At 28.8% G+C, this 26,904-nt stretch overlaps 5 protein-coding genes across 11 annotated transcripts; 1 reads left to right on the top strand and 4 right to left on the bottom strand.

Annotated features, from left to right (window-relative positions):
- The first annotated feature begins 308 nt into the window (after positions 1-308).
- Positions 309-3,019, top strand: LOC105253663 (motile sperm domain-containing protein 1). Of its 5 annotated transcripts, XM_011261827.2 has the most exons (6): positions 727-965; positions 1,252-1,428; positions 1,504-1,667; positions 1,742-1,901; positions 2,599-2,742; positions 2,819-3,019. In XM_011261827.2, the coding sequence occupies exons 2-6, from the start codon at positions 1,284-1,286 to the stop codon at positions 2,848-2,850; spliced, it is 645 nt and encodes a 214-aa protein (XP_011260129.1). In that variant the 5' UTR covers positions 727-965; positions 1,252-1,283; the 3' UTR covers positions 2,851-3,019. The 5 variants fall into 5 exon arrangements, with proteins under 5 accessions (XP_025265206.1, XP_025265205.1, XP_025265204.1 ...); XM_025409421.1 differs by lacking the exon at positions 727-965 and adding an exon at positions 309-456 and having other exon boundaries at positions 2,599-3,019; XM_025409420.1 differs by lacking the exon at positions 727-965 and adding an exon at positions 329-473 and having other exon boundaries at positions 2,599-3,019.
- A 706-nt stretch (positions 3,020-3,725) lies between these two features.
- Positions 3,726-6,006, bottom strand: LOC105253664 (eukaryotic translation initiation factor 4E type 2). Of its 2 annotated transcripts, none has more exons than XM_011261829.3 (6): positions 5,517-6,006; positions 4,848-4,929; positions 4,520-4,765; positions 4,302-4,454; positions 4,010-4,217; positions 3,726-3,907 (listed from the first exon to the last, which is right to left on the bottom strand). In XM_011261829.3, the coding sequence occupies exons 1-5, from the start codon at positions 5,534-5,536 to the stop codon at positions 4,062-4,064; spliced, it is 657 nt and encodes a 218-aa protein (XP_011260131.1). In that variant the 5' UTR covers positions 5,537-6,006; the 3' UTR covers positions 3,726-3,907; positions 4,010-4,061. The 2 variants fall into 2 exon arrangements, with proteins under 2 accessions (XP_011260131.1, XP_011260130.1); XM_011261828.3 differs by having other exon boundaries at positions 4,848-4,938; positions 5,517-6,005.
- A 1,067-nt stretch (positions 6,007-7,073) lies between these two features.
- LOC112638204 lies at positions 7,074-9,376 on the bottom strand. Its single transcript, XM_025409422.1, has 4 exons — positions 9,158-9,376; positions 8,356-8,555; positions 7,713-7,906; positions 7,074-7,388 (listed from the first exon to the last, which is right to left on the bottom strand). The coding sequence occupies exons 2-4, from the start codon at positions 8,550-8,552 to the stop codon at positions 7,219-7,221; spliced, it is 561 nt and encodes a 186-aa protein (XP_025265207.1). The 5' UTR covers positions 8,553-8,555; positions 9,158-9,376; the 3' UTR covers positions 7,074-7,218.
- Positions 9,377-13,236: 3,860 nt separating this feature from the next.
- LOC105253667 lies at positions 13,237-22,095 on the bottom strand. 2 transcript variants are annotated; one of them, XM_025409425.1, is made up of 19 exons: positions 21,324-22,095; positions 21,137-21,250; positions 20,905-21,054; positions 19,760-19,920; positions 19,606-19,681; positions 19,000-19,182; positions 18,708-18,921; positions 18,205-18,301; positions 17,843-18,054; positions 17,562-17,760; positions 16,248-16,493; positions 16,051-16,170; positions 15,827-15,969; positions 15,555-15,741; positions 15,372-15,459; positions 15,162-15,281; positions 14,922-15,086; positions 14,736-14,837; positions 13,237-13,519 (listed from the first exon to the last, which is right to left on the bottom strand). In XM_025409425.1, exons 1-19 carry the CDS (start codon positions 21,951-21,953, stop codon positions 13,352-13,354), a joined length of 3,375 nt encoding a protein of 1,124 aa, XP_025265210.1. In that variant the 5' UTR covers positions 21,954-22,095; the 3' UTR covers positions 13,237-13,351. The 2 variants fall into 2 exon arrangements, with proteins under 2 accessions (XP_025265210.1, XP_025265209.1); XM_025409424.1 differs by having other exon boundaries at positions 18,702-18,921.
- A 2,383-nt stretch (positions 22,096-24,478) lies between these two features.
- On the bottom strand, positions 24,479-26,712 carry LOC105253662 (60S ribosomal protein L7). The gene is made up of 6 exons (XM_011261826.3): positions 26,549-26,712; positions 25,958-26,072; positions 25,689-25,864; positions 25,316-25,563; positions 24,880-24,977; positions 24,479-24,629 (listed from the first exon to the last, which is right to left on the bottom strand). Exons 1-6 carry the CDS (start codon positions 26,557-26,559, stop codon positions 24,519-24,521), a joined length of 759 nt encoding a protein of 252 aa, XP_011260128.1. The 5' UTR covers positions 26,560-26,712; the 3' UTR covers positions 24,479-24,518.
- Between the last annotated feature and the right edge of the window lie 192 nt (positions 26,713-26,904).

A 26,904-nucleotide genomic window follows, 5' to 3' on the forward strand; every position in this document is an offset into this window, starting at 1 on the left:
GATTAGTCTAGGGAAATTTAGGAAGTCTATCGCTGAGTACCACTGCTCAGTCCGATCAAAGATCCGATTAATTGTCGTAAACATCTTTTAACTTCAGTCAACGCACAAAAAAAATCGTAACGTAAAGACATATCTTTATGGCCGGTATTCATAGCCCGGACTTATATTTAAGATCATCTTAAGAACTCATTCAACCAATCAAATAGCTACAATGCTATTGAATCAAATAGCTATTGATTGATGGAATTCTTAAGATGATCTTAAATGTAAGACCGGACTATGAATACCGGCCTACGTTACGATTTTTTCTGTGCGTTGACTGAAGTTTAAGTTTACGTACGAAGTTAAATTTACGATCTATACTTAACGTAACGTAATGCGATACGGAACACCTTGTGCGGAGGCCCTTAGGCTGATGGCAGAGAACTAGATGTCTGTCGTAATCGTGGATGTAACGTAAGGCAGAGAAAAACGTATGTCATACAAGGCCATTGTGACAATGGTCTTGTACGACATACGTTTTTCTCTAGGACTATGAATATCGGCTCTTGTGCGGAGGCCCTTACTATGTCTATGGTTGCAAAGCAGCTTTTTCTGCTGAACGTAGCCTATGACGTATAAGTATCTAGACGCGATCCCGATGTTCGAATTAGAATTGTCAGACAACATTACGCGATGTATCTCGTTGGTAACGATGATCGAAAGAAAATTTAATCATTTGTAAATATTTTTGTAAATATTCTACGTACACACAACCCTGATCTCGCGGCGCGAAGTCTAATTAACGAAATGTCACTTGATTTTATACATTCGAAGTCTCTTTGTATACTACGATTTTGTTCGGACAGCAATTAGCGTTATCTGATATTTGGATTCCTTTCAAGTATAAATCTGGAAAATCAATTGTTCGGTCATTATATAAATCTTGATTGTATTTGTTATTGTCCAAGCACATAAATTCACAGGTATATTATAATATTTTTATACACGATTCTACATAATTTATGTCATACTCTGCTATGCATAATATATAAGCTCCCTATATATATATATATCAGGTTATAGATCCAACATTTTTAAAAATTAATTTGATAAATATATTTCAAATCGTTTTAATATATAATTATACATATATAATTTTCTGCTTAAAGAGATATAAATTTACAAAATTATCTTACTCTTACTGTTAGTACGTAAAAGAAGTGCAAAAGTGTACAAAATACACAATTGTAATTGATATTGTATCTGCAGGTATATGGACAACTCAAGATTGAAGAAATACAATGCCACCACCATTAGTAGCTACACCTCGGAAGTTACCAATCTTTGTGTTTCCACAAAACATTACATTTTATTTAGACGATCAGTCTACACACAAACAAGTGTTAACTTTGTATAATCCATATGATTTTCCTGTAAAATTTAAAGGTATCTTTTTTTCTCTTTCCAACATGAATCTGTAATTTTATGTCTATGTATGTATGTTTAATGTTAATATTTTAGTTTTATGTACTGCACCAAATAAATATCAAGTGGTAGATCCAGAAGGCATAATAAAAGCTAGTTCCTGCGTTGATATTGTTGTCAGGCATACAGCATTGTTGACAAATAACTGTAATATAATTGATAAATTCAGGATACATATGCAAGAATATCCTACTAAACAGGTAATATTTATTATGTTTCAAAACATACTCATTGAAAGTCTATAAAAAAATTAAAATTTTGCAAATCATGTTAGGTGATTGGTAAACGTGATGTTGAAGCTAAACTTCTTCCTGGAACAACAGATACAGCTGGAAGATCAACACCAGATCCAGATATGTTCCAACAGCTTCCAATAAATGAAAATAGGCAACAGCAATCTTATACACTTATAACACGAAACAAGACAATAGATAGTGAGTAAATGTATTACAATTACTTCAACTCAAGTCTAAATTTTTTTATTTGTTTGATATATTTTATATAATAAAAAAAAAACAAAAGAAATTTTATATATATTTCTATATTATAAAATGGTTTTAATGCATATATAAGATTGTTTCTAAGACAAATTCATTTATTGTAATTATAATTATAGAAAATAATTACTTTAAAAACAAAAAAGAGGATAACGGTCCGTGAGATAATAATCAGAATTTGATAAAAGAGAAAGGCTAAGACGTAAGGTATTATTACGTAATTAAAATTAGAATATGAATCTAGGACGGAAACTTTATATATTCTTTAATAATTGATAGTAAAAAAAAGACCTTATCCGTCGAGCAAAAATAATACGAATACAAAAATATCGACAAATGTACGTTTCGATCCAATGCGGATCTTTTTGAAAGACTTTTTGAAAAAGATCCGCATTGGATTGAAACGTACGTTTGTCGATATTTTTGTATTCGTATTATTTTTTCTCGACGGATAATGTCTTTTTTTACTATCAATTATTAAAGAATATATAAAGTTTCCGTCCTAGATTCATGTTCTAATTTTAATTACGTAATAACACCCTTCGCCACGATCCTTAACCTTTCTCTTTCAAATTCTGATAATTACTTTAGCACAAAGTTAAAAAGCAAACTATATATATAAATGATATTTTAGGAGGTACAAATTATGTAGCACTTGTCACAGGAATTATATGCATAATTGGATTGCTTCTACCTACTGAAGGAGAACAAAGTCATAGGGTGCCTGATTATCTCCATCTTTCTGTGAATTTTAAATTGATATTCTCATTTGTATTAGGTAAGCATGAATGTGTATGTGTGTGTGTGTGTGTGTGTGTGTAAAATATTACAATTTTAAATTTATTTTGTTATAGGTATGGTTGCAAATATTGTTTTAGGGTTATAAAATCCTCAGCTTTTTATATAAAAATCTTTGTATACAGGATAAAATCATAGGATAAAAACAATTAATACAAGATTTTTTCATATTGGGCCTTCTTTTTTATGGAATACACCCAATTCTAGTCTAAACTTCGACATTATATCGACCAAGATACCAATATTTCTTTATCATAATTATAATTTTATAAAAATATATATAAATATATTATAATATAATAATTATTTCTATTATATTAAATAGTCCTATTTTAAAAAGTCTGGAAATTTTAGTCTATATGATGACAAACGCGTATTCCGTTTGGTAATTTTCTACCTAAGTCTATTTGAAAGACCAATGCTATTGTATGAATTATGCGTTTATGTGTATATGTGAATATATATATATATATATATATATATATATATATATATATATATATATTTATATATATATAATAATTCTTTATTAACTTATTTGAAAATCTTTATGTTGTATGTGTATAGAATCATTATATTTTTCCACTCATAATTATCATCTATATATTCTGCACCATACGATCTCATGTAAATAAGGGTCTTCCTTTGTATATAAAATTGAAATTAAGTTTTAATTAAATATTAAAAATCTATAACAATGAATGGTTTCTTCTTTTTTTTTCATTTATAACACCTTTGTGCAATGTCTGTGATATAATAAAATTGACTTAAAATAAAATAATCCTATTATTCATAATTATAATGCAAAATAGGAAAATAATGCATATTTAATTTTTGATTTTATATATATGTAAGAGCTTGGAAAAAAAATCAATTTTAGAAAAAGCAATTTTGTATAAGAAATATGTTTATATAAAATTATATGAATAGAGAAAATATAAAAATTATTGTTTATATTATATTTCTTGGAAATAAGGATATTTATTTATTTTTTATCAATGTGAATTCATTATTTACATAAGTTACAACACAGAGACACTTGTGAATAAAGTGTATCGTCAAATGGATGTTTTCAAACTTTCCACGTTTTATTTATTTTCTGTCAAATAAATGTGTAATCTCCTGGGAGGTATGAACCGTTACATCTTTGAAAACCACAACACAATGATTAAAAAGGTTTTTCAAGCATTTTTAATATTGCTTTATATAAATTGTTTATATAATTATTTATATATAATTTATCTTACCTTAGTCTGTCAGATGATTTGGAACAGATCTTTTTTTCAAAATTATATAACTTTAGAGCCGATGTACACTCTTCATACTGTCATTATGAGTTTTGTACTCCATAGAGGCACTAGCTGGAAGATGTAACACTCTTCTTAATGTATCTCTAATTCGTGCTGTTGTTGCTACATCCGATGCTGTTTTATTCCATACACATATTACATCTTCCTATTATACAAAAAAAATTCACTCACTCATTGTTAATAAAAAATCTTTTGTTTCTAAATTAAGAATAAATGTGGAAATATTTACCTGGTATCTTATAGATACAACAGCACCACAAATTTCTTCTCCTACCATAAATTGCTCACCTAACATTGCCAATATAAGATTTTCCCAACATCTAGATACTAAACCCTTTCGTAATCTTACTATCCATTTACCACCTTTTTGATTTGCTTCGTCCTAGAAAAGATAAATAATAAGTTTCACATATATAATATGAATATAGTAGAATAGTATATACTTACCTCCCATATGGGTTTTATACCAACTTTGAAAAGATGAAAATCTGTATGCGCTGTAAGCTCTGATGGTCGTACTAAATGACTATAAAGACCCCAGAATTGTTCTACACTTGCAAACCTACCAACCAACTTTAAATTTTGAACATAACTTTGTATGCTAGTTTGTTTGCTAAGCCCACTACGTCGACTATACCAGAGTGCATAAGCATATTGTAATTTATGCTCATTTGGATTTATTTCTATTGGAGGCTAAACAGATATTAATTATCAGATATTTCTTATCAGTTTTATTTTAACATTCATATATCAATAAGATCTTTGGACTACTCACTGGTGGACCTTTTTCGACTTTTTGATTATCTTTTGATTGAGACTCTTCGTCTTCAATTGTACTATCCTCAGTAGCCTTTAATCTGTAAGTGCTATCATAATTCACAAGGTAAGCCAAAAATATAAAAAAATATACATATATATATATATATATATATATATATATATATATATATTATATATATATATATATATATATATATATATATATTATATTATGTATATTAATAAATATGAAACAAAAAAGGAAACTATTTGCCATATTGTCAAAATTTCATATTAATTCTTCTATATGTTTAAAATATAGTGAAAATATTGGTTTCTTTAATTATTCAAAAAAAAATTGCCACAAAATGTTGACACTGACTATTACTGAAAGATTATCAATACATCACAAATATTAAATAATACTAAGAGAATTGACAATATCGCTGATCCAACTAACTTACTATACCTATGTTCCTTTCATTGCTACGTTAAAAAATCAAATTTTTATCGAGATAAAGACGAATTAAATGGATAGCCTTGTGACAAATGATAATTGTTACGCGACAATGAAAATATTTATCTTGACGTATACATATTTTCACTGTATATTCAAACATATATCTAACCTCGAAAACGCCCGTGGAGAAACACGATGAAATAAAGGGAGAACACTTTCACTTACGTCTCATATTTATTGGACATGTTTTCGGTTGCCGAAATACAAACGTATAAGCGATATCGTACTAAATTGCTATGACTGCAACGAGTATGTCTCTCACGAGAAACTTGAATAAAAATATAAAAGTTTTTTTTTCTTTTCGAAGCACACACTTTCCTCTCGTGACTCGCTCTCACCGTTGAGCTCTTACATCTGCGGTATGTTTTCGATAAACTGTTGATCTTTTCCCAGCACCTTTCCTTCTCTTTTCTTTTTTTCTCTCGTCACTTTGTCATTGCGGAGATTTTATATTCGTACGTTGGTTATACTAGATTAGGTATCGATAGCTGCTAACACAGCGAGTTATACAAAACGGTATTGAGTTTATCGAGGTTTATTTACGAATTTTATTTGATTATTTACTTTAGGGGAGCAATCTCTCATAACCTTGACCTATGTTGTCAAGGTCACTGTCCTGAGTAAAATTCAAAAGATTTTAGTAGTCGCTCGCTTGTTTATTAAAAAGTTATTAACAAAAGAATTTCACCACTTTAATGCTTTTTATCTCTGAAAATATTGATTTGAGAAAAAAAATTTTAAGCCAAAAATAAAGCCGCTGAAAAACTACAAAAAAGGTTATATGCATTTTTTTCATAAACCTACTATTTTAGCTGTTATATAATACAATTTAATACAATTAAAAAATATCTCAAATGTATGTGTACACAGACACACACATACACGCGAGAGACCGTTACCGGCCTTGAATCGGTGCGAACGTGTTTTACGTGTGTGTCCTTCAGACAAGAATTTTTAAGTTTAACCTCTTACGAGACTTTTTGAGTTTAACCTCTTACGAGACTTTAGCCGTAGAGACAAAATTTAAACCAGTTGTTGGCCTGAGTATATTGATCGTTGTTCAGATCAATTACGGCCATAAAAAATTAAAAAAGAAGACATACACGCGGGAAATGAAAAAGGGGCCTTCGGCCTCCCTCCCGCAACCACCCCGCCGATAGGCAAAGTGAATCTCGCTTTATAACTCACAGCATATATCCATTGCGATTCAACTCTTCGCAACTCTTGCGTCCCCTATCGGTGGGGAGGCTGCGGGAGGGGGCCGAAGACCCCCCTTGCATCCCCCGCGTATGTGTGTGTATGTGTGTACACATTCATTTGTGATATTTTTTAATTGTATTAAATTGTATTAAATTCTATATAAATTCAAATTGTATTAAATGTATTTAAAATAATTATTTTTTTATATAACAACTAAAATAGTAGGTTTATGAAAAAAATGCATATAACTTTTTTTATAGAGTTCTTCAGTTTTATTTTTTGCTTAAAATTTTTTTTCTCAAATCAATATTTTCAGAGATAAAAAGCATTAAAATTGTGAAATTCTTTTGTTAATAACTTTTTAATAAACAACAAGCGACTACTAAAATCTTTTGAATGTTACTCAGGACAATGACCTTGACAATATAACTCAATGTCAAGGTCATCAGAGGTTGCTAAAGTAAATAATTACCAAATAATATAAATTCAATATTAACAGGATTTTTTGCAAATTATTATTGTATTGTATTATTATTGTTTAAGAGAAAAAAATGTATATAACTCGTTTAGTTAAAGTAACAATCGCTCATTTTTATGTGAAAAACAATTCTAATGTAAAATAAGTACATGCATATAATCCACCGAAATATTTTTAATATTGTCCTTTCTATTGTTTGAACTCTAATTTGAGTCTCTTCATGATCTCTTCTCGCTGATACATGACCTCCCTATAGCACAAAGGTGAAAATACGATAGGGCACTCGTACTGTACGGTCTCGATACATTTTGTATCCCTCGCTCCATCCGCATCGAATCTGAATTGTGAAATAGACTCCACTGAAAAGCAAATAGCCTTATTTGAATATATACGATTTTCTTCAATTGTAATAATATGGATAAAAATAAATATGTGCTAGGCAGAGTTTTAATATATGTTATCATAGAGTTTTGATTGAACGTAAGATTGAAGATGAAATGTTCGAAAATTAATTATTTAAAATCATCTCTATAAAATATTCATATATATTTAGAAATAATGTCGTTTCTAGCCAAATTTTTTAAATATTTATTCATTCAAAAGTATTATTTTATTTCTATGTTTTTCTCTTGATTTACACAGGACAAAATAAAATTAACGAATCATGAATAGTGCCTACTTACAACAGCCGAAATTGAAAACGAAGCATGTCTGATGCTTGGAACTGATGACGTAGCCATTGTCATCCGGTTTGACAGCATAGTGTCCGTGTGCTACGTTCCGGATCATTGGTAAATGACTTAAATGTTCCGTATACTGTACGGAATATTTCCAATGATCATAATTTCCACTTTCTTCAATCACATTAAAATCCTCTCTGTAATATGAATTCAAACGGATAGTGATTAATAGAAAAAAGATTAAAAAGGTATGTAATATAAAAAAATGTAATGTAAAAAAAATTTCTCATTTTTTAAATTAAAACTGTTATTCTGTTTTTTAAAGAGAAAAAAATACTATAATATACATATACATATACACACACGTACGCACGAACATAAAATATATAAATATATATTTTATTATATATTTTTTTATTATATATTTAATTTATATATATATATATATATATGTATATATATATATATATATATATATATATATATATATATATATGTATACCACTTGTTATGAAAAGAAATAAAAAATTTTTTAAAATATTATATATATATATATATATATATATATATATATTAATTTTTTATTTCTTTTTATAACAAATATATTATTCCTATTCTAAAATATTTAAATTTTATTCCTACTTACATTGTTGGATTCAATTTTTTCATGTTGCTAAAATCAGCCACAAATTCCCACACATGCTTGGGATTTGAATTATTCACGGTGACCTCAAACATCACTTGATGCTTCTTTTTATAAACAAATAGTATGTAAAAAAGCAAAGCGCCTAAAACACCATGCACGAAAGTTCTTGTTTTCCATTTCATGGGATTGAAACTCATTTTCTATATTAATAGAGAAATAATTATTTCAAAACATAAATTAGTTTTCTGTTTCAATAATTAAAAAATCATTCTCGAATGATAAGTATGATGTGAGTAAGTAATGATGATGTATATTTAAAAATTAAATAAGATTATTTCTCTTTATATATATTGTTGCTTTTAATATATCAATTTTAATTAAATTTTAATTTTGATTAAATTTCGAAGAATTTGCTATTGAAATCATAGAAAGTTATTTTTACATTTTCGTGATATAGCAATGCATATATATATATATATATATATATATATATATATATATATATAGTACATATTAATATATAAAATTAATTATTAATATATAAAATTAATTATAAATAAATAAAAATAAAATATAAAATGCAAATATAAAAAGTAAAATGTATATAAATTCTTTTAAAATTTAATCTTAAAATTCTTAAAAATTAATCCTCTAAAAATATGTATTTTCAAAATATGTTTTCGTAAACGCTTCATATATAAAAGATGCAGCATAAATTGCACGCGTTAATTTTTTCTATACTCATGAATTTCGTGAATGAATGATAATAAATTTTTTTAAATTGTTGAAATTTCACACTTACCGCTGTTGTAACAAGGATCGTCCGATTGGTGCGATTCAATGCAAATTTGTAAGTACTTCCGGTTGGGAATATCAGTTCAATTCGAGACAATCTCGCTGATTCAGAAAACTACGATAAGAGCAGCCTTGTTGGCGATAGCGATTCTCAACGTCTCGTGTTCCATCCAGCTATAACCAGCGTTTTTTTTTACCACGTCTCGTCACTACGTCACGATATCTCAGGGCTGGTGGTCATGGCTTGCTTCGAAAATAAAAAATAATTTTTTTTTAAATGCATGGTTTAAATATAAATTTGTAATAGAAGTATACTTTAAATATTTGCATATTTAATTTACCTAAGTTTTATTGGTACTTTGAGAAATAATTTTGCAAAAAAAAATTCATGTCGATGATCATTTCGAATATCGCGATATTTTTCCAAATTACCATTTTTTAATTTGATAATCTATTTCTTTTTTATTTAAATGGATATCATGGATTCCTCCCTTTTCCTCTTTTTTTCTCTTCAAATAAACGATATTCTTTTGCTTGTCACTCAGATGCTGCTGCGTGTCTTGAATCTCTCTTTACTCTTTATTTTAAGAAATGAATACGCGCCTGCACGCGCTATTCGGTATATTTTGAATTACAATAACACATCACCGCGAGATGGCGTCAGAATCTGATACGTAACTATAGTCACTAGGGGTACGTTCCAAAACGTACTCTCCGAGGAAAATTTTATTCGATTGCCGTTCCGAAACTCTTTTAAGCGTTTCCGATTGGTTTGAATCAGCCATCGAGTAAAATTTTCTTCGGTTACTTGCGTTTTGGAACGTAACCTAGATAATAAAAGGTTTGTTCCATTGAATAAAGAATACCAGGAAGGAGCATATGACCGAAAATCCTTTGTTTGCCGTGCGACGGATGTGACGTAATGAAAGTGAACCAAATATCGATAGAATCGAATTTATGACGTCATTGTAATATATAGGCTTTCAAAATTCACTGCCAGTACTGAAAATCTATAGTGTACATCACGTAAACTATAGATTTTCAGTACTGGCAGTGAATTTTGGAACGCAGCCATACTGTGACGTTACCATTGAATTCAATAAACGTCACAGTTATGAGAATTATATAAAGTTTGCAAAAGATAATAAATAAGATTAAAAATGTATTGTCCAATTTAATTTCTGATCTAAAACACGGGTTTCAGATATTAAATTGATTTTATAAGTCGGACAAGTAAATGTCCGGCGAATAAACGAAAATAATTTTTCATTATCTATTTAAGATGTAAAGTGCAATATGCAAGTATAAATTATAAATAAAATTTTTATACAAAATTTTTATATAAAATTTTATATGAAATAGATAAATTATATTATTATTTAGGGATTGAAATATATGTTTCGTTTAAAAATTATGATATAATTTAGTTGTCTTTTAGTCATCTTTTAGTCATTTTTTGGCTTGACAGATTAGTGACTAAATTCGGATCATGAGCCGACTTTTCATCGACTATTGTCTCTAACTATAAGATGTCTTTGACGAAAATATGTCCAGTTTTAGTTATCTTTTAACGTCTTTGTGCCCTGTAGAGTGTAAGAACTGTGTAAGAACTGTGAAATAGACTGAGAATTAAAGAAAAAAAATAAAAAATGGTCAGTTGTTGTTTATGTGGATTTTCTAAAACAAAAGGACGCATAGAAACATTTCATACGTAAGTGATATAATATATTCTATGTAAAATAATAGAGTCAAAATAAAAGTATTACAACTTGTAGGTTAATTTTATTGTATTTTATATCTAACAATAGTTATGTTTAGTAAAGTATTTATTTTCATTACTTTCATATTTTTTGTTTGATGCATTTTTAGTGTGTTTGAAATATACCGCCAGATATGTGATGACGTCATTTATGACGTTTCATGACGTCATAAAACTAACCCAATGTTCCCGCGATATATCGCTACATGCTCCTTCCTACATGGTATTTCTTTATTTAATGGTTTGTTCACGTCGCATGCTCCAATGTACTCCAGAGAGCACTTGGATCACAAGTAAGATGGCGGTTAGAACAGATGAGTTCATGTGCACCAACGTTTGGTGACACGAACGGACTTGAGGCACTTTCCCTTCTTTTTTTGCTTCCAATCAATCGCACATTACTGATAACTTCTTGATGCTTTTACTGATTTCAATATTATAATTATATAATAATATTATAATTGATAATAAATATAATAAATAATTAAAAATATTATAATTGATAATAAATATTAATGATGAATTTGTAGAACAAAATCTATTTTACCCTTGGCTATATTAATAATTTTGAAAATGAAAACGATGACGAAAGTAAGTATTAAGAAGATGTAGCGTTCTAATCTTGTGTTAATATAATTTCTAAAGATTGGTTTTATTTTAAATTCGCCTTTTTTTTAGTTTGTGCATTTTTATTAAATTTTATATAATTTATATTTACAGATATTGCTGTTAACGCAATTACTGAAATGAAGGTTTCGTCCGACGAATACCTAGAACATGCATAACCGACTATGTTGAACATACAGTGCCAATATATACAGATGGAGAATTTGTTATGCATTTTCCTTTAAAGAATTTATCCATCAATTCATATTTTATATATTACGCATGCGCGCACATTTTCCCCAACTGCACTATCATCGGCTGCGTTCCAAAATTCACTGCCAGTACTGAAAATCTATAGTTTACGTGACGTACACTATAGATTTTCAGTACTGGCAGTGAATTTTGGAACCCAGCCATCGAAGGTGAGGCACATGGAACATGCTCCTAATTGCCCCTTAAGGTGCAATTTCATTGACGCTAAAAAGTAGCGTCAACCATTGCTTGAACAATGAAGCAACTATATTTACCTCCTTGTTCAACCAATGGTTGACGCTACTTTTTAGCGTCAATGAGGCCTTTTGTTCATCTTTTAGCGTCAATTGCAGGCATGCTAGTGATTTGTTGAAACGCTGGAGCAGTCAGTAAATCATCTAAATTGCGGAATATTATCAAATATTATCATTATTATCAATATTATCAATATTATCATTATTATCAAATATTATCAATAAAATGTCAGTTAATTATCGTTATCATCAATGGTTATTAGAATGCAGCAGCATTATTAATCATGAATATAAGAAACAAAAAAAAGTTACGTGCACACTCCACACGTTATATCCTATACAAAGAATACATTGTAATAAATAATATTCATGTTGTATTTAGAAAACATATATTTATGCCAATTATTCCTTCTGTTTGGTTATGTTGTAATACGCTACTAATCGCGCAATTCTATAATATATATTGTATAATGATATCTATTATATCTATTATATCTATTATATTTATTATATATTATATATATTAATACATTTTCTATTAAGAATATACAATCTACTTACCTCTACCGTATTTATTAAAATTTTGTTACTAGACATTGTTTTAGCGTTGCGTCAGAGTGCTGTGCAATGGAGGTGCGCACGTGGTGACGGGCCGCTATTAAGGTGCGGCTTCATTGACGCTAAAAAGTAGCGTCAACCATTGGTTGAACAAGGAGGTAAATATAGTTGCTTCATTGTTCAACCAATGGTTGACGCTACTTTTTAGCGTCAATGAGGCCGCATCTTTAGAGTATGTTCTATCACGACGCGAACACCTAGTCGCCATATTAGTTCCGGTGACGCGAACGTATTGGAGCGTAGTGGAGTAAGTAGGAGTATGTTGGGGCATGCGACGCGAACAAACCTCTGATGTCCCATTAAGCGGTAAACGCGTAGCGGAATTATATTTCAACCAATCGTAAAGTAGTTCTACATTTATGTTAAAAATATTTTACAGAAAAAACAAATTTTATTGTTAATTACTTTATATATTATTTTATTTGTATAAAATATTTATTATATCCCAGATATGATCCCAATATTAGTGAGCATTGCAATTTCGAAAGTTGAATTTTTGCAACGTTTTAAGAAATTTTGCCCATTTTAAGAAATTTAATAACAATGTTTCTTAAAATTATGTATTATTTATTAAATTATATAACAATATTATGAGCCGATATTATACAATTTTAATTTTCGAACTAAGAGTGAAAGTGCAATAAAAAATAGTTCTCTATATGTCGTTCACAAAAAATATTCACTTTCTATCAAAAGTGTAGTCACTTTATAGTTATTGAGTTGAAGTATTTCTTTTAGCAAGTACACATTTCACATGCGATGATAGTGAAGTGTTCAAGTCGTGAGACGACATAAATGTTAGATTTAATAATCTCATTAAACCATTTTGATAACCTACCATAAGCCACAAATAACTCCATGCGTTTGGATTCCAAGCCACCTAAAAAATATATTTTGTTCTCTTTTATCAGCTTGTTTCTAATTATGTTCGTTTTTTTTAATATTATAGAAAACGAAATTTTGATTTTTGAAATAATTAGTTTTATAAATATCGGTATGTGTATATATATATATATATATATATATATATATATATATATTTACCAACGGAGTTATTCAGGTGGCCTGTTTTAGATGCCTCACCCTGTATATATATATATATATATATACAGGGTGAGGCATCTAAAACAGGCCACCTGAATAACTCCGTTGGTAAACCGAATACAAAAAAATTGTTCAGACAAAAGTTGTATAGTTTCAAGGGGGACATATGATGGTGTCATTAGTTTAATCTTGAAGAGCCACCCGAAGGTCACGTGAAGGTCAGCTCCAACTTTTTAAATGGGACACCTTATATGCTTTTGCATATTCTTGTAGCTCATCTCAAGAGCTTTCCAAAACACTACAATTATGTTAGTTTTCATTAAATACTTTCCAAGTTATGAGGCTTGAAATCATTTTTTAATTTTACATAAACCGTAAAATATCTTGTAAAATATTCATTTTTCGATTATTTTACCTTAATACTTTTATGTACAAAATAATGAGAAGAATCAATTGGTGTAAAGAAAACACATAATTGCTTCGAACAAAAAAATGTAATTGTTAATTGCAAATTACATTTTTTTGTTCGAAGCAATTATGTGTTTTCTTTACACCAATTGATTCTTCTCATTATTTTGTACATAAAAGTATTAAGGTAAAATAATCGAAAAATGAATATTTTACAAGATATTTTACGGTTTATGTAAAATTAAAACATGATTTCAAGCCTCATAACTTGGAAAATATTTAATGAAAACTAATATAATTGTAGTGTTTTGGAAAGCTCTTGAGATGAGCTACAAGAATATGCAAAAGCATATAAGGTGTTCCATTTAAAAAGTTGGAGCTGACCTTCACGTGACCTTCGGGTGGCTCTTCAAGATTAAACTAATGACACCATCATATGTCTCCTTTGAAACCATACAACTTTTGTCTGAACAATTTTTCTGTATTCGGCTTACCAACGGAGTTATTCAGGTGGCCTGTTTTAGATGCCTCACCCTGTGTATATATATATATATATATATATATATATATATATATATATATATATATATAGTTTATAATTATTCGGTAAAAAAAAAAATAAAAAAGAACTATTATTAATATACCTTGTTTGCAGAAGTAAATGGATATTGTTCAATAGGAATAGATGTCAACACGTTATTATATAGAGTACAATGCTGTTTCTCTTTTACAATCTCTTTCAAACCCTGTATGATTATAATAAAACAAAAAAAATTAATTAATATTATTAAAATATTTCAGATTATATATATAAATTTTAAATCACTCACTGTTAATTTATCATGGAAGATGATGCCAAAACGATCTTTACATTCATTATATGTTTCCGGCATGTAATGATAATCTTTAGAATTTTTTTTGTCATTTTTATTTCCATTGCTGTTTGCATTTTGACTATCTTTTAAAAAATCTACCGTTTTAATGAATGAATTTAACTGAAAGAAAATTATATATAAAATTTATAATTCAAAGAATTACGAATATAAGGATTACGAGATATAACTGCTTACTTGTCTTTTCTTAGATAATATTTTTTCTGTATACAATAATTGATGAGGAAAAATGGTTATTATTTGTCCTGCTAAAGTACCATGTGCGATACTGTTAGCATAATCGGAAACAGTGATGCTCTAAAAATTGAATGTAATATTTAGAAAATTTAAAAATGATCCATTAATTTGAAAAATAGAGAAGCAGCAAAAATAACATATAGTTCTTACATAAGTCGGTGAATTAGTTGGTAAAATTGGGAAGTATTTATATCCATATTCTCTCAATGGTATTATACAGGAATGTGTATATTGGTATCTGAAAAAATAATCACATTAGAAATAATTATATGATTATTACTAGTAATTATTATTGTTAGTAATTGTTAATATTATATAAAGTAACAAACTTACCCGAGCGCATCATCAAAGCTCATAACTGAACATGGCCAATGTGTCATCCATGTGCCATCCAGTATTATACCCTTTTTCGTACAGTGTCGCGGTGTACTTGTATCTTCCAAGTCCCAAAATTTATACGATCTATCTGTACTGCCGGAAGCCAAAAATCGGCTTTTACCATATGGAACTATTGCTATCACTGTGCAGAGTAAAAAAAATAATACAGTAAATTTTTACATGTATTCTATTTTCTTATTTAAAAGGATGAAATAATTTACACTTACTGCTAATTGTGTTGTGATGAGCAAAGAAATGTTGGAATGTGTTTATAAGTTTTGTATTCTTTCGCATATTGACTAACATAGGACAGGTACTCGTGAGATCCCATAATGCAATATAACCATTGGTGAAACCTGCCGCGATGATACTAAAAGATACATTCGTATTATTTTTATAGATTATAATATGCTAATCTTAAGAATAATAATTTAAGTCGAAAATGTATTACTTATGTCCATGTTCCTTTGTCCATGATAGCTTAGTGCATTGCCAATTCTGTTTGTTACTATCATATAATAATTGATTCACGACTAATATTATTACCGGATCAGTCTTGTAAATCGGCAACCTTTGTAAATAAAACCATCATAAGCAACGATTTATCAGCAATGTCAAATTATAATATGAAATCGTAATACGACTCACGAATTATATTCTGTTTTTTCGAATTTAAGTTCATCAGGAAATGGTAATGAATAAATATTTACGCATCCGTCCGAGCATGCGGCCGCAAGCAATCCCATTCGTCTAAGTTTATTTTCTTCCGCTTTATAGTTGCCAAGAACAATATCCTGGTAGCATCCTGATGGACACCACTCCAAGCACCAAATTGTACCATTATTATGTGCAATTGCATAAGCTAAGACGGGTAGTTTATTTGTACTATCGATGCTGAAAGAAAGAGAATATATATATAAAATAATAGTGTTATACACACACACACACACAGGGTGGTCCATTTTAATCCATCCAGTCGAATATCTCGAAAACCAAGCCCAGGAGAGAAAAATGTTTCAGACAAAAGTTGTTTGGTCTCGAGAGGGCCATAAGATGATACCATTGGTTTAATCTTGAAGAGTTATTTGAAGGTCACGTGCAGGTCACCTCAATTTTTTTTAAATGGCACCCCTATTTTTTATTACATATTTTTGTAGCTAACCTCGAGAGCTTTCCAAAACGCTATAATAAAATATTTTTTCATTGAGTACTTTTCAAGTTATGAAACTTGAAATCATTTCTTAATTTTACATAAACTGTAATATATCTAGTAAAATATTCATTTTTCAATTATCTTGCCTTAATACTTTTATGTACAAAATAATGAGATAAATCAATTGGTGTAAAAAAACACATAGTTGTTTTAAAGAAAAAATATGTAATTATTAATTGCAAATTACATATTTTTTCTTAAAAATAACTATGTGTTTTCTTTATACCAATCGATTTCTCACATTATTTTGTGCATAAAAATATTAAGGTAAAATAATCGAAAAATGAATATTTTACTAAATATTTTATGATATATGTAGAATTAAGAAATTATTCAAGCCTCAACTCGAAAAATACTCAACGAAAAAATATTTTATTATAGTGTTTTGGAAAGCTCTCGAGATCAGCTACAAGAATATGTAATAAAAAATAGGGGTGCCATTTAAAAAAAATTGAGGTGACCTTCACGTGACCTTCAAATGACTCTTCAAGATCAAACCAATGGTACCATGTTATGGTCCCCGCGAAACCAAACAACTTTTGTCTGAAACATTTTTCTCTCCCGGGCTTGGTTTTCGAGATATTCGACTGGATGGATTAAAATGGGTCACTCTGTGTATATATATATATATATATATAAATATATAAAAATATATAAAAATATATAAAATATATAAAATAATAGTGTTAATTGAATTTCTTTTTCACATTGCATGCACTGTCTTACTTGTTAGTACTTTTCAGACTTACTTATGATTTAAACTTCCCACATTCCATATTTGTATAATATTTGGTCCGGAATATTTATTTCCTACAGTATACTCCTTTTCCATAGTAGGATGTGTACTAATTGCAACATATTGTGTAGGATTTTTGGTGTATATTGATGATGGAATAGGTAACCACGCTAACGCCCATACAGGACCACCAACAAAAAATGTTGGCACAGCTAAAGCAGCATTATAATTTCATCAATATCTTACTAAATATTTCAAAAAAACAATAGTTTTTAGCAAAGTTTTCAGATTTACTTTCATAAATGTCGCTTTCGAATCTATTTAGATGCTTCCACGTATCATTGTTCGAATTTTCTTCATTTTGTGATGAATTAAGCTTCACATTTTTGATAGCCATTGAAATTGTTAGTTCTGGGAGATATTTTATAGCATTATTATTTTCCAGTAACGTAAAAGCATTTGGCATATTGTCTTCAAATAATGTAAGTTCATAATTTTTCAATTCACTGTTGTAAATAACAAGAAGAGTAAATAAAATATTTTTTAAATTAAATGTTATTAGTTCTGTTAAATTGTGAATTGAAGAGTAGATATATGAAGTACTTCATTTAAATTTTAATAATTAATGTACATAACCTAATTATGTAAGCACTTACAATTCCAGAGTCCAATGTATAGATGGCTTGTAAGGCTTAGTTGATTGTGGATTTTGCATTATTTCTTTATCTAAGAATGTCATTTTGTTATATATTCCTAAAATTTCATAAATAATATATTCATATTTTAAGTTATTATATCATATATTATTTAAGATACTTTGATTAATAATCGGAACTATAATACTAGACCAATTTCAAAACCAGACAGGAGGTATAAAAAGCATGCAAATATATATTGATATATATATTGATAAATATAAATACAAATATGTCTTGATTCAAAAGCTATTATACAAATTGAAAAATTTATACATTCCGATTTATATTCTCTAGAATAATTTTTATTTTAATTAATAAAATTCATAAGATTTGTAAGATTAACATTCTATTAATTTTATAGCAAATTAAATGTACCAATGTCTTCTTTGAAGTACGTATATATTCAAGTAAAATTACTATTGAGATAATATAGTTTATATGTCTATTGAACATACTTGTACCATCAGAGTTTATCTGTGTTTGTTTCGACGAACGATATTTTTTTTTTACATCAAATTTGATTATATCTTCTTCTGATGAATCCTCATCCGCTTCGTCTTTTTCAAAATCAGAATGTTTATCTAAGTCTTCTTTGCCTGAATGAGCTTCTGTTATATGATCTATGATTTTATCTTTAGAATCTGCAAAAAACTTGCAAATTTTACATATAAAATTCTGAAAAAGATAAAAACATTTCTTATTTATGTACTTAATTACTTTGAAATATTGCAAAAACTGTAAAATATGATATACCTCTTGTGGAGTAAAGTTACATTGAGAATAATGTTCACAAATACTTTCATAAGAAGAGCATATATAAGTACATCCTAATTGTTTGCAAGATGTGGTACCTTGTGAAGCTATTTCCTTTTTCCACATACCTTTCCAAACAGTTGGTATCTTTTTTTTAAGTTCTGGCATTTGTATTACATTTTTCTAAATTGATAAATGTATGCATACATATAACTCTATTTTCAGTATTATTCAATTCTTTGACTAATTTGAGATTTTAATGTTTTCTTACACAGAGAAAGATAATTGATTTGCTTTTTTTAAATTGTATTGTATATGTTATATATTTTGTATTGTATATTCTTTGTAAATTATATTGTATATATTTTTATAATTAAATTTTATAAGATATTTTATTACATATAATTCATTTAAATTAATTAAATAATATGATCTTTGTCATTTATTTCTCCTGAATTCTAATTTGTCGAGATTCTTGTTTCTTGCTTAATTTTATTAACACTTTAATTATATATACCTTAAAATTGAGCTGCCTTAAATTAGTCAAAGAATTTATCTCTCATTATATATACTTATATTTGTTAAACAACAATAAATGAAACATACAAATATAGAAGAATCAAGCTCTATTTTCTTTGCTGGCTCTTGCTCTTTCATAGACTCAAATATCTTTGGCATTGCTCTGTAATTACAGAAAATTGTATTTTATAATACATCACTATAATTAATAGGAAATTCTTATTAGCAACATTTCATTTACTTCTCTGCTGCTTTCCGTTTTGTTCGTTGTACTATAATTGATGTTTCTTTATTTTTATTTTGTTCTAATTGTTTATGACTATAACGTTTATGCATTTCCATGGAAGAAGGCATCATAACAGATTTGCAAATTGAGCATGTCACCATTAATGCTTGCTTTTCCTGTAACAAAAAGATAAAGAAGTATAAAGTAACACTAAGTTATAATAACACATTATGTACATACAGACTGTCCCGAAAGTCCCGGACCGGTCGAATATTTCATAAACTATCCACTTTAGAAAGAAATGTTTCAAACAAAAGTTGTATGGCTTGAAGGGGGCCATCAGATAGTGGCAATGATTTGACATGGGAGAATCATTTAAAAGTTACGTGAAGATCACCGTCAATTTCTTAAATGGAACCCCCTATTTTTTATTACATATTCGTGTAGCTTATCTCGAGAGCTTTCCAAAACACTATAATAAAGTATTTTTTCATTGAGTATGTTTCGAGTTATGAGGCTTGAAATCATTTCTTAATTTTGCATAAACCATAAAATATCTAGTAAAATATTCATTTTTCGATTATTTTACCTTAATACTTTTATGCACAAAATAATGTGAGAAATCGATTGTGTAAAGAAAACACATAATAGTTTCTAAAAAAATATGTAATTTGCAATTAACTATTACATATTTTTTCTCAAAAACAACTATGGCTTTTATTTACACTAATTGATTTCTCTCATTATTTTGTACATAAAAATATTAAGGTAAAATAATCGAAAAATGAATATTTTACTAGATATTTTATGGTTTATGCAAAATTAAGGAATGATTTCAAGCCTCATAACTCGAAACATACTCAATGAAAGAATACTTTATTATAGTGTTTTGGAAAGCTCTCGAGAGCTACACGAACATATAATAAAAAATAGGGGGTTCCATTTAAGAAATTGACGGTGATCTTCACGTGACTTTGAAATGACTCTCCCATGTCAAAATCATTGCCACTGTGATGGCCCCCTTCAAGCCATACAACTTTTGTTTGCAACATTTCTTTTTAAAGTGGATAGTTTATGAAATATTCGACCGGTCCGGGACTTTTGGGACAGTCTGTATATAATATATAACTTAACATATATATTATACTTTTTATACTTACTTCTTCTGATTTTCCACAAAACTGCATATGTGATATAAAGCCCTTGACACTCCGTTTTGTATTTTCACACTTTTCACAAGTTAGATGTTTTTTTTTTTTAAGAGCATGAGTTAATACTTTCTCTAATAATTTAATATTATTTTCAAAGTCCTGTAGACAAAGTCGATTTTTATATAAAATTTTAATTAATGAGAGATATAAAATTTTACAATACAACTGAATATATTATTACCAATGGCTCCTCATTTTCCTGCCAAGCCATGTTATTATGTTTATGCAAGTTATGTGAAGACCATTGTCTTTTTGATATTTGTTGATTACATTTAGCACAAGTTACTAATTGTACCTATAAATAAAAATTTCAATTCTATGTTATATGATCAGTAATGTAAATTTTTCTCAAATATATTACAACTTACATTTTTTTCAATATTTGAAGAATTTGAATTTGTTATACTATTTTCAGTAATACAACAATTTGAAACACTGTCTATTGTATTTGTTTTATCTAAATCTAAATTATGTTCCAGTATTTCTAATTTTTCCACTTGAGAATCTCTTCTCGTCATTTTAGGAACATATTCCAAATCTAAAGAATTATATATTATTCCCCTACCACGACCCCGATTACGTCCTCGTCCTCGACCTCGTCCTCGTCCTGTAGTACCAACTGGACGACCACGTTTTTTGACGATAGGCTCATCTTTCACATTAGTAGTATCGCTTTCATCACTTAAATCACTTACATTGGTGGTAACTCTTATTTTATTACTGTTTCTTGTACTGCGCACTGTGTATGTGGATTCTGTAATGATATCGGAGATATCTTGCACAATATTGTCATTCTTTGATGAGTTTGATATATTTTGGTCTATAGAATTATTTTTCACTTTCCTAGGTCTACCCCTTTTTCTTTTGACATTTGATACTATAGATACAGATGACTGGCTTTGTTCATCATGTTTCACAGTCATTTCACTTATTTCATATATATCTTGAGAGAGATGTACTGCATTAGATATATTCTGTAAATCAGTATTTTTATTCATTGTTTCAGATATTGATTTTTGCAAACTCCTCTCACCATGAGAAGTGGAATTTGTTGTCTAATTATAAGTTCATTTTTCTTGTATATTCTTCTTTTAATTTGGATTACTATCTGTATCAACTAAATTTGTTGTTTTAATATCATCTCCTGTAAATAAAAAAAAACAAAATTTTAAAAAATAATAAAAATAGCTGCATTAATACATATTATTCTTGAATTTATTCGTTGATATTCTTGAATTCTTCGTTTGATTTTCACATAGTTAAACATTTATTTTTAGGTAACACTTCAAATATATTTCTTTTACTCATATTTACACAAATCTTTTGCAAAATATAAAAGAAAATTAAGCTAATTGTGACTTATAAGAATTTAAATTTTATTGTGATGCACTCATTAGCTAGAAAAAAATAAAATTATTTTATCCATATAATATAATAAATTATATTTTTAGATTGTTTTATAGTATTCCGATGTATGAAAAATATAAAGGATGCTGTTTAGAGAAAAAAAATGAAATTTCAGAGATTTGAACATGGAATGTATAATATTGCAGGCAAACTTCTTATTTACAACTCCAATAGTACATCGTGTTCGACCCTTTCAATTATAAAGATATATCAGTATTTTTGAGAATAATTTATATTCATAATTTAATAAAAAAATTAAAATTTTTATAATTTGATAATTATTATTAAATAATAGTATTTTGCGAATCTCAACTTTTTATTGAAATGTAAATAGGTTAGATGTGTTATATGTGATTGTCATTTCTACTTTGTTTTATTTTAATTAACATTAATTTTTATATTATATTTTTATATTATATATATTTACCTTTATATATACACATATATATTTTTACTTATTACATTATAATGATTATAATTGATTACGATGAAGCTAGGCTGAAGCGCCTCGGACACACACATGCAGAGTTTCATATTTTAAGCTATGTACACTGCGCAACAACGATTCGTTCCGAGGTCCCTCTCGCGAGGCAAGAGGAGCGTAGCCTCTAACCAATCAGCCATTGCCACGCTGCCAGCTGATTGGTCACTTCTACGCTCCCCTTGCCCCGCGAGAGAGGGGTCATGGAACGACTCATTGTCGCGTAGTGTACACAAGCAATACGTATTTTGCAATACGAAATATTTGGCGTTTTCAAGTAGTCGGGTTTAGTTGCTTCGGGATAGTTTACTATACGCCATTGACCAATCATAGGCCGGTATTATTATAGGTCCGATCTTATATTTAAGATTGTCTTAAGTCTGGTCCGAGGTTGACTTAAGATCTCATTCAACCAATCAAATAGCTGCGTAGCATTTCAAGCTCGAACTTAAGACGATCTCAAATATAAGATCGGACCATGGACGTAAGAAATATAGGACAGAGCATAAAATACTCTTTTAGACGAGGGGAATAAAGCCTAAGGGATAAGGAGTTTATTGTCGCGGCCATCTTAGGCCGGTATTCATAGTCCGATCTTATATTTAAGATCGTCTTAAGTCTGCTTGGAGGTTGACTTAAGACCTCATTCAACCAATCAAATAGCTGCGTAGCATTTCAAGCTCGAACTTAAAACGATCTCAAATATAAGATCAGACTATGAATACCGGCCATTGTGAATATTTGTCAATTACAACCCACAAGCAGGGTTGTCCTTTCCTTTTTGAAGGATAGAATAACTCATTTCAAAATAGGAATAATTGCTAATGAAGAGTGGGTGACCCGTTACATTCATTCTCTTTTCGTACTTCGCGCCAAACAACCTACCACAACCGCACTATCATCGTCGAGACCATAGACATAGTAAGTATAGACCGAGCATCCATTGTATAAGCGTTAAGGCTATAGTACACACTTTCCATAAGACATAACAATAAGATTTCGACCAATCACGTTGCTCAATTTGGTTACGGACGGCCAAATTGAGCAACGCAATTGGTCGAAACCTTACTGTTATGTCTTATGGAAAGTGGGTGCCACCAGCTTTTAAGGCCGCAGCACACACTTTGGCATAAGCGCATAACCATAAGCATAAGGAAATTGATTGGTCCCCAAGTATATGCATAAGAAAATGAACCAATCAATTTTCTTATGCTTATGGTTATGCGCTTATGCAAAAGTGTGTGCTGCGGCCTTATATCCTACTGCCATTGTAAATAACATGTAAAATGTTATTGTAGGCGCCGCAGAATGCGGCCAACGTTTGTACAAGAGATGTACAAATTTGCACACAAACGAATTTGACTTAAAAGTATATAATGCAGATTTGAAAACAAATATATTTATGATATCGAGAATGTATAGCTTCATTTAATATTTTTTTATCAATATAAATATAATTTGATTTTCTAATGAATACCTTTCAACTTCTTTAATTTACATTTCTGTATGTATATAGAGATTAAGACATTGATTTCTATTGATTACAAAAAAAAATATAAATATAAATATAAATATATATATATATATATATATATATATATTCATAACACATTAGGGCAGAACATAAAAAAATAATTTCGATTATAGGACTTTATTTATGAAGACGTTTATAAATTTATACCATTCTTCTGAGAAGTTCATTAATTTTATCCTCTCGATTTCCAAAGTCACCACCTTCTACATAATGGTTGGTTTTCTTACGCCACCCACCATTTGGTGTATTAAGCTAGAAACAATTAGAATGATTTTTAGATACACAATGTTATAATTTATACAATGTATATAAATTAATAAAAGTGTTTGAGTTTATCTTAGATTGTGATATTAAGATATCATATCCATTAGAAAGAAAAACTCTTATTACTTTTCGACATAATAGGAGGTTAATAGAATAAATTATTCTATAACCATGCCTATGTCGTAATGCAAGATATTGATATGCATAAATGTTTTTTAATATTTTGAAAAGCACATACCTTGAAGGGCCACAGAAAATTGCTGGCATATTTAAACTTCGGGCCAACAGTGAATATTTCGTGAATTAAATCTTCAGTGCAAATGATGTTAGATCGACCTAAGTGAAAATAAAAATAAGTTTTTTTATTAATATGTGATAACACACAATTTTATATAATAAAAAAAAAAAAAAAAAAATAAGTTATAACAAATTTTTGTACAAATTTCTCTGTCAATTCTGACCATATAAAAATCATAGTCAAATTTTTCCGAAACTTGCTTTATTAATTTTTGACAAGTTGGAAGGGAGAATGTTTATATTTCCAAGACTCCCATGGATTTGTCAAAAAAATTACTAGTGTAAAAATATAGCATGCATATTAATCATACTTTAATATTTCACTGGTATTTAACATTTGCATATATAGCATATTATGTAGAAAATAATTCACTTACCAAGTTTCTTTTCAATGATGGAATTGCTAGTTATTGGTATACGTTGTCTGTTTATCTTGGCAAATCCACGTTTATAGATCAACTCACGAACTGATTTTAAATTGGGATATCCCCATGTAATGTAAGGCTCGACAATACGTAACATATTAATAGTTGCTTTGTTCAATTTAACAAAGACACCATTATTAATCTGTTTTAGACGAAACAATTGTAATACTTTACGTACTTTTGGAGCAACTTGATTTACACTAAAAGAAATTATAATCATTATTAGATAAATATCATTTATAAATATTATTAAACTTTACGACTTTGAAAAAAACAGTTTTTAATATTAGCAGTATTTAATATTATTTAATGATACAATATTTACCCTCGAATACGGATAACAAATGCAAGTCGTGCTTCACCAGGAATATAATAATTTCCGCGATTTTTAGCTTGTCTAATCAATCTGATTTCATCCCTCTCCTTCCTTCTGTATTCTTTTACATATTTTTCAGCTCTTTTAAATATCTGTTTTCTTTTTTTGTAACGATCTGCACGTTGCTAGAAAATAAAATAATATAAATGAAAGCTGGTCTTTGCATTTTACATAATGTTTCTAAATATATAAATATTTAATGTTACATATGTAATTACCTTAATTGATATTTGTAGACGTGCAGCTTTAATTGTTTCACGGCGTTTTCTTTTTTTCAACACAGATTCCGGTACTGCTGGCAATTTCTTGGTTGGAACATCGCTTTCTTTTTTTCTATATGGAAAAATATATTTATATGTAAGGATATCTTTGCTAAATATACGTTCAAATGTATGTATATTTGAGAAACTAGTTAAATTTTTACTGAAAATTATGATTTAACACGAAACACAAAGAAACAGTGTAAATTTTAGTATATTTTTTTGGCGTAATATTTTCTAACTTTCGTTCATTGTACAAACATCAATAATAAATAATACAATAGATAATCAGATCAATTCGTGATCAAAAATTAAATGTCTTCTCTTATAATAATATAATATCGTAATCAATATTGGAGACAACAAGAGAAAGATGTATTCGCAAATTTTTAGTTTCAACAATCCTGATTGCTTGCTTTTTTAACGTAAAAATATAGATACATTTATATATATGCATAACAATAAATTGTTAATACAATGTCTGTGGAATTACGAAATCATATTATCGATTGATGTAGTTAGATTTTAGAAGCTACTATGATTTCTTACTCGTCTGCCATGTTTCCACGCGGTAGAAGAACTTTTAAGAATCGACAGGAACGATAGAGACTGAAGTGACGGACAAACTCCGAATTGATATTGGAGACCTCATGCGGTGACAATGCGAAACTATGGTTTCAGGGTAAAGATGCGGCCTCATTAACGCTAAAAAGTAGCGTCAACCATTGGTTGAACAATGAAGCAACTATACTTACCTCCTTGTTCAACCAATGATTGACGCTACTTCTTAGCGTCAATGAGGCCGCACCTTAAGGGTCTATCCAGACAAAGTTGCATAAGTGCATATGCTAGAGAACCTCTAGGAGAGAGAATGGACAACTGATCATGTGACATGTGATCAAGCT

Source organism: Camponotus floridanus, unplaced genomic scaffold, assembly GCF_003227725.1.
Source record: "Camponotus floridanus strain SB8 unplaced genomic scaffold, Cflo_v7.5 scaffold263, whole genome shotgun sequence".
NCBI lineage: Eukaryota > Metazoa > Arthropoda > Insecta > Hymenoptera > Formicidae > Camponotus > Camponotus floridanus.